Below are 15,561 nucleotides of genomic sequence, written 5' to 3' on the forward strand. Positions count from 1 at the left end.
TCTGAGTGATCGAAAGCGGCGCGGTGGTTAAGTGGACCAGGGGGACTGTTTTCTGGTCTTTGTCTCTGAAGTTTCAGCAATATTCATTTTTTCCTGTCGTGCCATTATGAATTTATCACTGAAAGAATTACTGGGAAAAACACAATTGATTGAGGTACCACTCCAATCAGGCTCCATCAATCATACAGTGTCTTCAAATCCATACTGCTAATGCAAAGGTTTATATTCCCTCTCTTCTTTCTGTCACGTCTTGGTGCATCGCAAACATAGTGAAGCTAAAAAAAAAAAATGTTTACAGCTGTTTGCTTTGGGATGCTAATGTCAGTTTGTCAGTCCACCGCACTGACCCACACTAAAAGCAACGGACTTTCCACCATGTGGCATTACTTGGTATTTCTATAATATTGTAAGGTCTTAAATAATATTGCATTTTAAATTTCCCCCAGATGACTGCAGGTAATCAGTATATTTGGTTCATCACCCGTTATGACCTGCGGTGCAAAATTAGCAGCTAAACCAAAACACTAGATGAAGACGATAAGCGTGGCAGTTTACACATGTGGGAGGTGACAGGCGGAAGATACGTTTTCATGAAAATGCACTAACCTGGAGTTCCGAGAGGAAAACCTGGGGAATAATAAGATGCATGTTTAATGGGGCAAGATTGTGAGCAGGTGAAGTGTCAGGAGCGCTCTGCAGTTTTATGGCTGCACTTTTTTGGGAGACTTCCTTATTGTTGAGCCTCTTAGTACTTCAGATTCAGTTGCCAAAAGAAATTGTTTGTAGCTTGCTTCAGTAGAAATATAGTTTAGAGCCTCTTCTAAACGAATTGTTATTTACTGAGTTACTTATAACGACAATGAGCATAAGATTTCAGCTGAACAGTTTAGCACCCACAACTAAAAAAAAAAACCTCAACGCAACTACAGTTTTGTACATAGCCAATTATTTGTCAAGTGATTCTTTTTGTTGTGCATTCAAGCAGAACCCCACAATATGCTCTAGTATGCCTGCAGTCTGTGCATGCTACAGCTAGAGCATCATGGGTGATTGAGCGTCTGTCCTGTCCCTCCATCAGCTCTGCTGCTGTTAGGTTCAGGTATATACAGTGGGAGTGTCTCCATATGCTGACTGTGTGTTTGTGTTACCTGCAGTGCTGTCACACTCAAACAGACCTAGCCAAGCTGCAACGCATTAATCACAGTCGGTGCCTTCAACTCAGCTACAAAGACACACAGTTTTGTCTTCCTTCTTATTATTGCGCAGGCTTTTATAACAAGCATATCACTGGTCCTCTGGTAGCTCAGAGCCGCCTCTAATTTGTTTGACAACAAGAAGGCCTCACAGATGTTGGGTGCTTTTGTGGTTACAAGGCATCGAAGGAATTACTGCATCATTCACTTTCAGCTGGGGAGCTCTTTGAATCCTCGTGATGGAGGAGCAAAAACAAACATTTTTTTTTTTTTTTTTGCCATCGTTAACTTCTGCAGTCTCATTAAAACCCATAACTTCATCATTGTAAATTGAGTGTCAGTTGTGACACGTCTGCTTCTTCGATTTGTCTGTCACATCACTGATGTTAATCACCACATCGTTTTTTTTTTTTGTTTGTTTTTTTTACAAACATTACAGCTATTTAGCTGAAGCAATTTCATCTTCATTAGTCTAACGAATTATTATTTTTGATCTATATATGAAGCAAATGGCCTCTTCACAGCACCCAGTAACACATTCTCCCCATCTTTCAATAGTGTCTCAGTTGTGTTTGTGTTATGAATGAATGGCCTCTTTGATTTTAGCCAGGGTCCTTGGCAGCAATCAGTGATGTTTAATGCCTGCTGAGATCATTGGAGTGAGGGGAGTCTGAGCTCATGAATATCCAATGCAGCCTTTGTGAAGTTCCTTCAACACCAAATATTCCATGGTATGCATCTGGGAGTAACAGAGCGACTGTCTTCTTTATGGGCTTTTTTAGTGCTGATTTTATTCGCATTGCCTGCCCGTGACAGCAGCCTCCCGCAGTCTTACAGGAAGTGGTAATATCACCCACTGCTCTGGTTCCACTCAGCGCAGGAGGTGGCTCTGCTGCTTGATGTCTCGTCCCATTCTATAAAGAAAAGATTATTTTCATCTGTCACGCCCGAGGAAGCTCAGTAGTTTTGCCACTGGTTGGCATGGCGACAGGATGGTGAACTTACTCTCCTCTGCGTTTAGCATAGCGAGAAATATTAAGTAAACAGTTAACACACGTGTGTCAGCCTCTCATCTTCATCTGTTTCTATTCCTCAGTCTGTTATTTAAATCTGGCTCTTGCTGTTGTTCAAGCTGTAGCCCAGTTTGGCAACTCGCTCTCTGCCAGCCAAAGTCAGGCTTAATGCCCTCCATGTATTATTCAGTGGCTATCTGCTTGCAAGCTGCTTAACAGAGCCAGCATGAATGGAAGTTGACAGGGGAGGCTCTATCAGGTAGGATAGGATCTCACGTGGCAATTAGAAGGGTGATAAGTGAGCTGTCTGGTACACATACAGCAGATATGTGATAGTTTCTACAGCTGATTGCACAGATTTGGCCACTTTGACTGAAAGGAGCAAGATCCTTTCCTGTGACACGCACATTCAAGCCCCCATAAATAACTCGACTATCTCCATCTCAATTCTTTCTCTGAGTACAGACAAGAATGTGTGTGTGTGTGTGTGAGAGAGAATGTAAATGTGTGCCACACTACTTTCTCTGACATTTTCCTTTTCTTCCTGCTGTGGCTGGACCCAAGAATATCTCATGCCCAAGCTGGTGCTGTCTATTAATCACCATCAAGACAACGATGCGAATTATATTTCAATCCTCAGACTTTGCGTCTGTGTGAGCAAGCTAAGTGGCATTGTAACTTTCTGTAACTCTTCATTAAAGTTTGTTTTAAAGTAGTATGGACTCCGTTAAAGATTCCGATGGGTTGTTGAGAATGGGCATATTCATGGGGATCGCTTTGTCTCTGTTTCATTGCGGAAGAGCTGGAAGGTTTGGACTCAGTGTTAAAGTGTGGGTGCATTTATATATACTGCTTAAAAAATTAAAGGAACACTTTGAAAACACATCAGATCTCAATGGGAAAAAAATCATGCTGGATATCTATACTGATATGGAGTGGCTAATGTGTTAGGAATGAAATGATTCTGCATCATTTGGAAATGGAAATGAAATTTGGATGGAAATGAAAATTATTAACCTACAGAGAGCTGAATTCAAAATTAGTCCATTTTGCCAAAATTTTATTACAGCAACTCAAAATGGTACTCACTATTTTGTATGGGCCCCACATGCTTGTATGCATGCCTGACAGCATTGTGGCATGCTCCCAATGAGATGACAGAGGGTGTCCTGGAGGATCTCCTCCCAGATCTGGAGCAGGGGATCACTGAGCTCCTGGACAGTCTGAGGTGTAACCCGGCTGCGTCAGATTGACAGAAAAATAAAGTCCCAGAGGTGTTCTGTTGGATTTAGGTCAGTCAAGCGTGGGGACTAGTCAGCGGTATCAGTTCCTTCATCCTCCAGGAATTGCCTGCATACTCTTGCCACATGAGGTTGGGCATTGTCATATACCAGGAGGAACCCAGAACCCACTGCACCAGTGTAGGGTCTGACAGTGGGTCCAAGGATTTTATCTCAATGGCAGTCAGGGTGCCGTTGTCTAGCCTGTAGAGGTCTGTGCATCCCTCCATGGATATGCCTCACCAGACCACCACTGTGTCATTGTTGCCCCTCTAGTGCACCTGTTGTTAATTTCATTAACACCAAAGCAGCTGAAAGTGATTAACAACCCCCTCTGATACTTAACTGACCAGATCAATATGCCAGAAGTTTAAGTGACTTGTGTGTGTGTGTATATATATATATATATATATATATATATATATATATATATATATATATATGCGCTTCCTATTGTGTCAGCGATTGGTCGGGGGGGCATATTCTCATGTTTCATACATGAGCTCATTAACAGCGCTCAGTCCTCCTCTCCATCCTGACTATCCCTCAACCGTCCTCCTCAGGCACAACTCACTGCTGGCAGAAGGGCACAGGAAGCAACATAAGCTATTCATTCGACTTTATGCCCCACAGAAAATCTGGCAAGAAATAAGGAACTATGCCATGATGAAATCCTCTTTTATCCCTAGGCCGTCTACAATGTTATCCCTCCTGAGAGCAGAGGGAGTGATCTCTCCTCAATTGTGTGTTTGTGTTAAGAGAAAGCCAGCTGCTCCTCTGTAGTGAACTGTACTGTTGCAGTTTCTCGGCATAATGCCGTCACGAAGTGATGACAACTAACTTCTCTAACATGTATAGCATAGCTATTGACACGTCAGTGTTAACAGTATTAGAGGTGTGATTTGCTATAACAGGCTGTCGCTTTCTTTATTCTTTTCTCTCAACACAGAAAGCCGCCTGAAAGAGAACACCACCAAGTACATTGAGCTACTGGAGGACAGATTGCACAGGTAAGGCTGTTCTGTGCGCTCTGCTTCTTTTTAATACAGACGTGAAGACTTAATGTTCCACAGGACTAATAAACAAGGAGCCATAAATAAAGCAGCACCCTCCAATGAATTTCCTCTCACTTCTGCTGTCCCCTAACCAGCGCAGCGTCTCCTCAATGCATCACCTCACCTACCACATCGTGCTCTCACACCTTTTTTTTTCATATGCCGTTGTCTCCTAGAGTCCCTTTCTCACGTTGCAGTCTGTCTCTCACCTACACAATTTGTCTTCCTCTTCCCACCTTCTCACATACCTTTTGTGCCTTTTTTTTAGACTTTGACATCAGCTTATTTTCCACCTTTCCGCCTTTCCTCTGTGTAAACCATTTTAGATAAAACAGTATCTTTCGTCTGACTATTTCACTGTTCCCATCTGTGCTTCAGAGCTTCTAAATCACTGAGAGCAAGTTGTGTTTACGGGTCGCCACCCATCTCACCTGACAGACTGTGAGGTGAGGGGCTGAGGGTATAGATCCCAGTCAACTTTTGAGTCCATACGTCTGTTTATGCTTCTTTTTGTAGTTAGTTCAGTCACCAGACAGACAGGCAGATTCTTCTGCAGACAGACAGCCCCTAGCAGCTGTGATGCGACTGGCTCTTATTCTACAGGGCGCTGGAACAATTTGTGCTTTACAGATGGATAAATATAGACGGCAGTGGTTTTGTGTACCCCATATGAGCATTTCTTTTCACTCAGTCTATTCTAGTTGTGTTCAGAAGAGAAAAGGTTAGGCGGCATGGGTTTACTTTGGGCTTGGAAAAGCCTTTATTATCAGAGACCCTGTTTGTCTACTTGACCTTTGTCTCTGTTTGTGGTGTGTGTGTGTGTGTAGGGGGTATAGCTTTCTGTGTTGCATCCTTGGAGAGGTAGGGTCACCTCTTTGGATGAGAGCCAGGACTCAGTGACGTACTGCACGGCTGTTGCTTGTTGAAGGATGCACAGACTGGGGGTCTGCATGGTCAAGGAGCAACATGGCTGCGATCTCAGCGCCCAGCAGGGAATCACGCCTCAGGACCATTGCTGTCAATAGGGCAGATGGCTGCTTTGTGTTTTGTTTGTATGATGGCAAACACCTCTGAGTTGCTTGCAGAGGCATTTGTCAGAGTAGTTTAGAGAATGGGATAAAGCACCGCCTATATATAGAGGACAAAAGAAGACAAAATGTTTGTTGAGAGCTAGACATAGATCGACGCAGCCTATATAGGATACTGCACCTCAAACACAGAAACATCAAAATGAAAGTGCGCAACAAAATGCCACACGTTAAAAATATCTGAAAAACACGAATTTAAATTTAAGGCTGATAGCAAAAAAATGCCGGATGCTACGATAATGCATCTCAGCGGTATCACTGCTAAAGACCGTCTTTGTCTGTCACTGCCAGCTTGTACTGCTGACAGGCCTTCTGTTAGAAAAGTCTCCATTCCTAAGCTGAGAGAACTCTGATGACATTGTCATGGTTAAATTTTAAAGTTCTTCAGTTCCTGGAAACATTCTGAAACCTTTTCCACAGCCTGAGTGCTACTCCTCATGGCGAGTAAATGAATGATCATGTATAAATCAGAGTGCCCCATTAAACAATCATAAAAATATCTATAAAATGTTTAATACTCAAATCTCTTTCTGTTTTTCTTTTACATAAACCATGCCAGATTACAAATCCTGAGAGCAGACTCCTGTTCCCTGAGGAAGTCAGCATTAACCCCTTTCTGTCCCAGGCCACCAGTAAAACAGGAATACATTGAATCCATTTTGGCACGCAAAGCAGTCAGACGACGGAGTGTGTTGGATTTTATGTTTTAGTGGAGCTGCTGTATACTGTGTTCTTGTTCTTAGATATTTTGTTGCGAGGGCAGCTGATTATATTCTGTAAATCATGCATATTTAACCCACACACTGACCATAAAGAAAGGAAGTAGCCACTTTGACATCACCCATTGATCTGTGAATTGCTTCAAAACTTCAGCATTTTTGGCCATTGTGTCTGTGTTTTTGAAACCCAGCATCGTAAGTGAGGGGTGAATCTGACTGAGATATTGAGGATGTTACACTATCATATGGAAACCACAAGGTAGCCATGCCCTGCTTGTGCAGTTTAATAGTACAGAAGTCTTCCTACTTCTGTACTATTGGACGTCTGTTTGCAGAATTATAAAGAGTGCAGGTTTAAGGCACTTCTGCGTGCATCCCTTTTCTTAACTGCTTATTTAATTCCACACTGGCTTCAATTTTCAGAGCCATATCAATCACCACATCACTCTGAAAAAAGATAAATTATATTCAAGAACACCTTCTTGGATAGCTGTAAGCTAATTTTCCCTGCCATCACATTCTACATTAATTTATTGGGTCTTCAGCCTTAGATCGGCCTCCACGACCAGAGGTGGTCTAGATAAATTCACAAATATAGCTCTGATTTATGGCGAACACCAGTCCCTTCCACCAGCTCCCGCTTGGCACAGTGACACATATTTGCCTTGATTGAATGTGCAGTTCTCCCCACATGTGCATACACTGCAACCCCCCCCCCCCCCCCCCCCCCCCCCCCCCCACACACACACACACACACACTCAGATGCACACAGATGCACACATGCACTCATCATCCACTGTAAATGTTATCAGTCAGCTCTAATGTACATTACCATTGATAGAGTGCTGTGGTGATGGGAAGTGAGGAGAGGAGGAGGGTGGAGAGAGGCAGATTAGTGCGCTGAGATGTCTGGTCTCCGTGGAGACGGATGGTGTTGAAAAAACCAATTATCTTTTCCTTGCTAAAGACTAGAACAGGATGTTAGAACAGCGCAGATGCTGTAAGTGTGTCACCAGAATAAAAAACATTTTATTCAGATTAGCAGCACCACACAGTTGTTTAATACATTATGCAGATGTTTCATTAGGAAACGCTTCTCATTCCCCCCCCTCATTTATACATTCATTCTTCTTCTGTAGAGATTTGAGGGGCATATATCGTATGTGACGGACACAAAGGAACTGGTGCAGAAGTCATTAAATGCTAAATGTACAGTTAAAATGAAGATGCTCTGTGAGAATCTAAATGAGAACAGCTGAGTTAAAATGTTCTCCTCTCTCACTTTTAATATACCAATTTTTTGAATGTACATAAAAAAAAAATGTGTAAAATCTTAGACTTTGTTTGCCCATCTGGGTCCTCTAAAAACCTCCTCAAGCTATCCACAATACAAACCCCTCCTAATCCACCATCTATCACACCTCTTCCAGTAGTCCTCCTTCTGTATTTCACTGTATTATTAACACCTCTCCACAGCTGGTGTTATTGGCGAGGATAATGTTAAGGTGAAATATTGGCACATCTCTTTTCCTTTCTAATGTGTGAATTCTTATTTTATAGCTTTTTTTTTTTGTTTCCTCAAAAATCAACAAAGATGCATTAATGAATATACTTCGTTTTTGTTAAATCATCGTGAAAAATGAACTCACTTTACCCAGAATATATGATCTTTAGATAGCTGTGAACTATGACTGAAAATCTGAGCTATTCTCATGTTCTGAACCTGAAGACGCATGCTAACCATAAACTGTAAATAAAAGATGGACTCAGCCACTGAGACTCCCTGTTTGAAAATTCAAATTTATCCTTTTGGCTTATGCTGTATTAATATTTTTGGAGGCAGAATGCAACATGTAAGAAGGTGACATTAGAAGGATACCAGAAATTTTGTAGTCAGTACAAACATGAGTTGTAGGAGTATGCTGCCCCCTTCAGTTATGGAAGAATTACAGCATCTGTATATATGTTTCCTGTGGTACTTGCAGTACTCAAACAAAAAACAGACAAACAAACAAAAAACAAAACAAGTACTCTTGGTATGGAAAGGTATTGTAAGTATCAGTTCTGGCAACATCCTTACAGTAAACAGCACATTAAACCATATTAATTGTCAGATAATTCTGTTTAAAAATAGAGCTCAACCACTATAGACGAATTAAAGACGAATATCGATATTTGGTCATTTAGAAATCTGATATATTGGCCAGTGTTCAAAAAACATAAATAGATTTCCCTAACTTTTGTTATGTGTCGTTATTTATGAGTCATTACTAAGATAATATGACAGCGCGGTTTAAAAATAATCTTGTTTTACAATAAATATTAGTGACAATAAAACACTGCTCAGATCAGCTGGTTGTTGTAGAGTGCCCTCTGGTGGAGCGTGTTTCTCCTATCGCTTTACTAAATTTTCTATTATAAATGCCGATACTGATACATTAGCAAATGGCTAATATCAGCTCTAGTTCAGAATTACTAACACCACAAACAAGATTCATGAAGTGAAGGAAGTGTTTCTGTGTTTTGTAGTGTTTTTGTTGTGAATGTGTTTCTGTACTTCATTCTTTATTTTTAGATGTCTGTATACTTTTATTTATGTTGCTTTATGTTTGCAAACTGCTGGCTGTCTTAGCCAGGACGCTAAGTGCAAATTTGCTGTTTAAAAGTTCAAAAAAGTGGTCAGGAGGTTCAGCTCAGGGACTTTAATTAGCTGAGGTAACAACACCTAGTAGACAGCTGGCAGCTACACCCCAGTTTTGTCAAAGCATCTAATACAATTCATAACTTTAAGTCCTCATACAATTTTAAAGCTGAGTTATTGAAAAAAAAAAAAAATCACTGATTCACAGAGCTATAGAGACAGGAACCCCCCCCCCCCCCCCCACCACCACCACCACCACCATGTTTTATTCCTGGCTGCAAACGTTTTTTCTGCTGTGAAAAAGACCCATTTTAACATGGGAGTCAAGGGGATTGACATGCTTTTGGAGCCAACCTCGAGTGGCCATTTCAGGAAATGCAGCTTTTGGCACGGGCGTGTTGGCTTCATTTTTCGGCCCCAGGAGGTTTCTGAATGATGGTCATACAGGATGTGAACCCACAATGCGCCTCTTCTCTCTTGAGATGTCTGACTGAACCTGCTGGTACCTGCAGGACTAAGTCACTGCCCCTTCATTTAAAAGTTCCAGTAGATTTATAACCCTTCCTCAGCAGCTGTCTATATTGAATGCCTTGAGGAGAAAGAGCAGGCCTGTCAGTCAGCAGTCCCACAGGGAAGCTAGGATACAAAGAGTGTGCCTGCCTGCTTCTTCTCCTTATTACTGGGCCATCAGCAGCGCCGCACGCCCACACCCCACCACTGTCAGATGGCAGTCCGAGCGGCTGCCACCAATTAACCCCGTGGGTGACGAGTTCATAACAGCGGGCACCGAGATGCCACTATCACAGGGATGCTTAGGTGCTAACATGTTGTCTGAATTTTCAGCACGCAGAGCCCTAACGCAGTGCCAGTTTGTAATGAATTGTAGTCGACACTGAAGAGAAGCTTTTGTGATAAATGAGGCCAGCTTTAACATTTTTAGAAGAATTTATGATTTTATCCCCACAGAGAGTGATTTATGGGCATGTGCGTGTAAGTTAACATGCGTGTGCCCACCCATATCTGTGTGTTGCATGTGTGTATGCGCGCCCCTCTCCACTTCAGAAGAGACAAATAACAATGGCACGGCTCATTGCGTGCATCCCCATCGTAGCAGAATTCAGAGGCAGCGGTGCCGAGGAGCGAATTGGTGAGGGCGGGGGCGGGGTGGGGGGGGGGGGGGGGGGGGAGCAATTTTTCTATTGTCTGTCTGCCAAATGAAGGTTAGAGAACGGCTGAGAGGCGTGCGTTGGCAGGGTACAGAGGTTGGCAGCCTTTTCAGGCAGGAGATGGGCTGGAAAACAAGTGGCATTCAATTTTTGGGATGGGGGGGGGCTCAACCCTGAGAGAGAGAGAAGGATGAACAGAGGGGGAGATTAAACAATATTGTCTGGGTGCATTTTGCCTTTGAGTTTGTTTATATATCACAGAGAACGAGCCATTTCACAAAACTGACTGTGCACTGTCCAGAAGAAAATACTGAATATATTATAGAGGTTTCCATGTGAGCGTATTTAGAGAATGACATTGCTGTATTTTGTATCAGTCTGAGTCAGTCATTTTGAGAGTTTATGTTCGTGACAGAGAATTTCCTCCTAGGTTGGAAATGGGCATGTGAAGACAGACAGAGGATATTTCTCCCTTTAAGATATTTGATAAGTCTCCCACATATTAAACCGTCATCTTCGTCCCAGCATCCTGTCAGCTTTAGTTTATTTTCCACATGACAAAGTTGCTCTTAATGCAACTGTTGCATTTTTGTGTGTGGCCTGTTAAAGGTTGAGTTTCTGACAAGCTCAGGGATCACAGTCATTTGCGAATGATTTGTTATCTAAAAGTCGCTGAAAGGAGGTCAGTAGACAAATTTTAAAGGTCAGAAGGCCTCAAATCTGAGTGAGTAAAGGAGTGTTTTATTTAAAGGAAATGGAAAATGGTTTCCAAAAACAAAGAGATCAATATTCCCCCCCCTACAGAGACATCTCAGAAAATCAAGGAGTCTTTGTATGTGTGTCTGTGGCTTTCTTGACAAAAGTGTATCTGATTGTACTGATGCAGTGTATAAGGGCATTTGAATGAAGTGTTGTCTCATTGTGTGTGTCTTCCTCTGCTTTCAGGGCAGACAGAGAGTTTATATAGAAACCTCCACCGACTGTGACATTTGTCGCGGCACTAGTTACTGTAAATCAGTGTGATCAGCTTAACCTAAATAATGGAACATGACAAGAGTCAGCGACCGTGTAACTAATTTTTAACTGTATGCAAACGGTTTTAGCTGCTTTAATTGGTCTCCACTGTTTTTTAAACTTTGAGCGTGCCGCAGGGGTCGCGGGAAAGCGGAGTGAAGAACATTGACTGATCATAACTCAATAAGCAGATAAAACAGTTTTTGTCCTCCCACTGAACTCCTGCTCAGTGACCCCAGCAGAGATGAACGCGTCCAAACCCCGTTTTCTCTCTGTGCTGCAGCTCTTTTGAGTAAAGGGCAGCCTTTCAGGAGGAATATCACTCTTGTTACGTTTGGTCAATGGAATTTTATTCTTTGAATGATTCACTCCTCCTGTCACTCATATGTTTAAGTGCTTTATTTGAAGACATGCTATTGAACATGTCCTTTACTGTACCATCCATGCCTTTTTAGTTTTTAGTGTTATTGTGACGTTCTTTTATAACACACGTTTAACGTGGTAAAGTTGTAGCAACACTAATAAGCATAAATACTGTATGGAACATATATAACTTATCTTGCTACACGCTTCATAAAATTAAAAAAGAAAACATACTTGATGTTAATTTGTGTGATGTCCAATTCAGAGCTCTCATCCAGACAGCTCTGCTGCTCCTGCTCCCTCTACCCACAAACCTCGTTCCGACCACTTGCACTTCCAAAACTACGATTTAAATACGGATCTCAAATTCGCTCAGAGCAAGCATCAAGTTCTTTGTCAGACTGACCTGAATTTGAGAGCCGAGTCTCAAGCTGTGACTCAGGGGTTGTTGCAGTTTTGAGTTGAAGAGTTTGCAGTTTACAAGCCCAAAGCTGTTCAGGAGGATCATGCTCATCCTTTTTCGGCATTAATATGGTTGTTAATGGGTGAGATTTCTGCTGTATTCAGCGCAGAAGACCGGACTGTGGCATGTGCGACTATGTCCTGGCTCCAAATGCATTGAAAATGCTGCAGCCTCCTCCATAGAGTACAATATACTCTATTTTGTACACTATGGACTTTACATGTTAAATATGTAATATATAATATGTAGTGTGTCTTATGTTGTAGTGTACTGAAAGTTTGTCACAGTGCATGACATACTTGTTTCCTCCTCTTCCTAGTTGTGGATGTCCAGGCTTGGAGCGGATCTGGGAAGCCGACCTGGAAGCGTGCCACCTTTTCTTGCGAGGTCTCCAGTTGCGGACTCTCAGCTGCAGTGGAGCAGACACTGAAGATCTCCCCGCTGCAGCAGTTTATCCTCCAACCCAGCCGGGCACCAAAGAAGAAGAGGACTGCGCCATGCTGACTGCTTTAGGGGGGCGCTGGTGTCCTGAGGCCAACTTACAGAACTCAGAGTTCACTAAGGTAACAGTAAATGTTTTGTGAAGATCACACAATGCATAATTCATCTAAACAACTATGTATACACGCTGAAGTGCATGAGAGAGGCTGAGATTTAGTGTCTTGAATATGAAAGATTCCCAACTGACACTTTTAAGCTCTGAGGTCTTCCATATTTTCTACACATAACTCATGTTTGCTGCTGAAGGGTCAAATGAGAACAGCATGCTTTCAGAAATACGTGCTTTTCTTTACTGTGCTGTGAAATGTAACCTCAAAAAAAAAAAAAAAAAAAAAATTCTTCTTGCTCTGTCAACCTTACCGCTTGGCTGGAGAGGATAGTTTCACTTTGTGCATGGAGCTATTGTGAGAGTCTAAAATTCTGTCGACTGCAGTGAGATGAGCAGCAGTCTATTAGCGCGTTTGCTCGAAGGTATTTCTAAACGAGGAAAATGTGGGCGTGAGGGAGGCAACCGTTTGGAAACACTTTGACTTCCTTGAAGAATTCCATTCTTCAGATTTGAGAGGCTGCTTCTGCACGATTAAATGCATTTAGTGGGAATGCGTGTGTGTGTGTGTGTGTGTGTGTGTGCGCGTGTGCGCATGTGTGTATGAATTCTCTGTGCCGGTCTATCCCACAGTGAGCTGAGGTCCACTGCCTCAGGGCCAAGTCCAACTCATTCTCTCCTCTTCTCACACTTTCCTCCACCCACGGAGTCTGACTAGTCTGAGATAGGAACAAAGCCAACCAAGCCAGCATTACATACATTATATATATATATATATATATATATTTAAAATAGAACATTTTCCAGATATGTTTTTGGATGGCTATACTTTCTTCCTTTGCCTCAGAGAATATTATTTACCATAATATTTACTCTACATTTTCCCTATGAGTATGGATTTACTGGATTTTGCATCCATCCGACTGGAAGCTGTAGAGTTTCATTGCTATGTTTAATTCTGCTGCTGTTGCAGACCTGTTTAGCTTCTCTCACAGACCTCTTCTTAGCACACGTAACTGTGCACAGTTTTCACTGATGTCTTCTTCTTTCCTGCCTTTCCTTGACCACATTTTATAAACTGCATGGATCTATTTTCTGCTTCCCCCTTTTGTTCTTTCTTTGCTTTTCTTTCGCCTCCTAAAGCCTGGCCCCTCCTAACATTTCTCCAAGAACTAAAAGGTGAGACACCCAACCATTTCTCTCTTTTGTCTCTCTTTTGTCTGTGTTTTCTCTATAACCCCCCCGATACTCAGTGTAGCAAAATACGCCCTATAGTGTTCATGTTTCTTTGCAACAGTTACATTAAAAATCTGTTGGGAAGTAAAAACCTTTAATATTTACATGACAACATGTTTTAATAAGAATAACCTTCTTCCCTTATAAAAGGAGAAGAGGCACATTTAATCTGTAGTTTTTGTTCTGCAGCAAACATTATTTTACTTTGGCAGATATGAGTGTTTTCATCTCAAGGCAACAAACAATAATAGAGCAGCTCGATGCTGGTTAATCTTTACAATCTGCACCTAGAAAACTGTATGAGGCAGATTGTACACTGCTGTGAGATGTGATTAGAGATAGCAGTGGCAGTCCAGTTCATATGAGTTTTTCAGAACTGCAGCAGCTGAAACCTTCAGATACTGTGAAGAGTCGTCGATGGTCGGCTGTGTTTACCTGAGAGTAAAGCAATGAAGGCTGTTTTGAATTTAGAATAATAATTAAAACTTTGCTGCTTACTATTTGTTGTCACTCTGTCTTTTAAAAGCACAAACAATATGTTAGCCAATAGGTAGAGTAATTACCTACTTCCTTAGTGAAGAATGTACAATTACATACTTTGAATACTAACAAAGGAAACCTGCAGTACGAATGAGTCTGTTAATCTGTTTCCTTCTTGTCAGTTTTGTTGATGAATAATTACAGCCTCCTCGCATTATGATGATGCTGCACACATACAGTACACAGACGACATAATTGTATTTTCAATAATTCATGAGCAGGCTTACGACTGTGTGGCCTCAACAAATGTTCCCCCTTTTTTTTTTTTTTTTTTTTTTTTTTTGGTTGCAGAAGCTGGAGGAGTTTTTGTTCTGCATGGAGGATAATCACCCAGAGGTGCGTAATGCTAATACTATCACTGTATGGTTCAATGTTATCAGTGTAATGCTGGGGGAGACTGAAGAAGAATAATGCTAGTTAACTTTAACCTAAATATGACCCCCGTCACCTCTTTGACTGTCTGTATGAGAGGCATGCGAGAGTTTGCACCATGTCTTTTAAGACCTTTATTTATCCAGGTGAGAGGCTTTTGTTAAGCTTAAATTTAACTTCCTGCCTTATAACTATTAACTGATTCACACCAGGTAGCCACACAGTGCAAATAGAATCGATAAGGAGTGGCCTACGCAGGAGTTCACACCAACAGAATCCAGTAAATGGTTTATGCATGTTTAAGTGTAGCACAATGCTATAACCTGCAATACCAGAGATAATATTTCAAGCGCAATGCAAAGCATCAGATGCAGTGGTGTAAAGCACGCCACCACTGGACTCTGGATGCTTTTCCATCTGATGGATGAGTCTGAGTTTAGTGTTACCAGGAGAACAGTCTTTATCTGACTGCATTGGGCCAAGTGTAAAGTTTGGTGGAGGCTGAGCCCGACTCCTGAAAAACAACCCCACACCATCGCTCCAGTGAAAGGAACTCTTAATGATTCATTCGATTCAATTTTATTCATATAGTGCCAAATCACAACAAACAGTCGCCTCAATGCTTCAGCATACCAAGACATTTTGGACAATTTCATGCTCCCAGCTTTGTGGGAACAGTTTGGGGATTGCCCCTTCCTGTTCCAACATAAAGACATGGATGAGCCATGTCTGGCCTGCACAGAGTCCTGACCTCAACCTTTGGGATGAATTAGAGCGGAGACTGTGAGCCAGGCCTTCTTGTCCAACATCCATGTCTGACCTCACAAACGTGCTTCTGGAAGAATGGGCAGAAATTCCCATAAACACTCC

The 15,561-nt window shown here is 42.0% G+C and overlaps 1 protein-coding gene across 4 annotated transcripts in view; it reads left to right on the plus strand.

Annotated features, from left to right (window-relative positions):
• Positions 1-15,561, plus strand: part of disc1 (DISC1 scaffold protein) — a 48,002-nt gene that overhangs the window by 19,617 nt on the left and 12,824 nt on the right. For 3 of the 4 annotated variants that reach the window (XM_030748586.1, XM_030748588.1, XM_030748589.1), the window contains exons 10-12: positions 4,436-4,496; positions 12,316-12,559; positions 14,611-14,655. In XM_030748586.1, the coding sequence (XP_030604446.1) occupies positions 4,436-4,496; positions 12,316-12,559; positions 14,611-14,655 (350 nt within the window). The remainder of the gene's footprint in view (positions 1-4,435; positions 4,497-12,315; positions 12,560-14,610; positions 14,656-15,561) is intronic. The other variant, XM_030748587.1, reaches the window with a different exon arrangement.

This window comes from Archocentrus centrarchus, chromosome 15, assembly GCF_007364275.1.
Source record: "Archocentrus centrarchus isolate MPI-CPG fArcCen1 chromosome 15, fArcCen1, whole genome shotgun sequence".
NCBI lineage: Eukaryota > Metazoa > Chordata > Actinopteri > Cichliformes > Cichlidae > Archocentrus > Archocentrus centrarchus.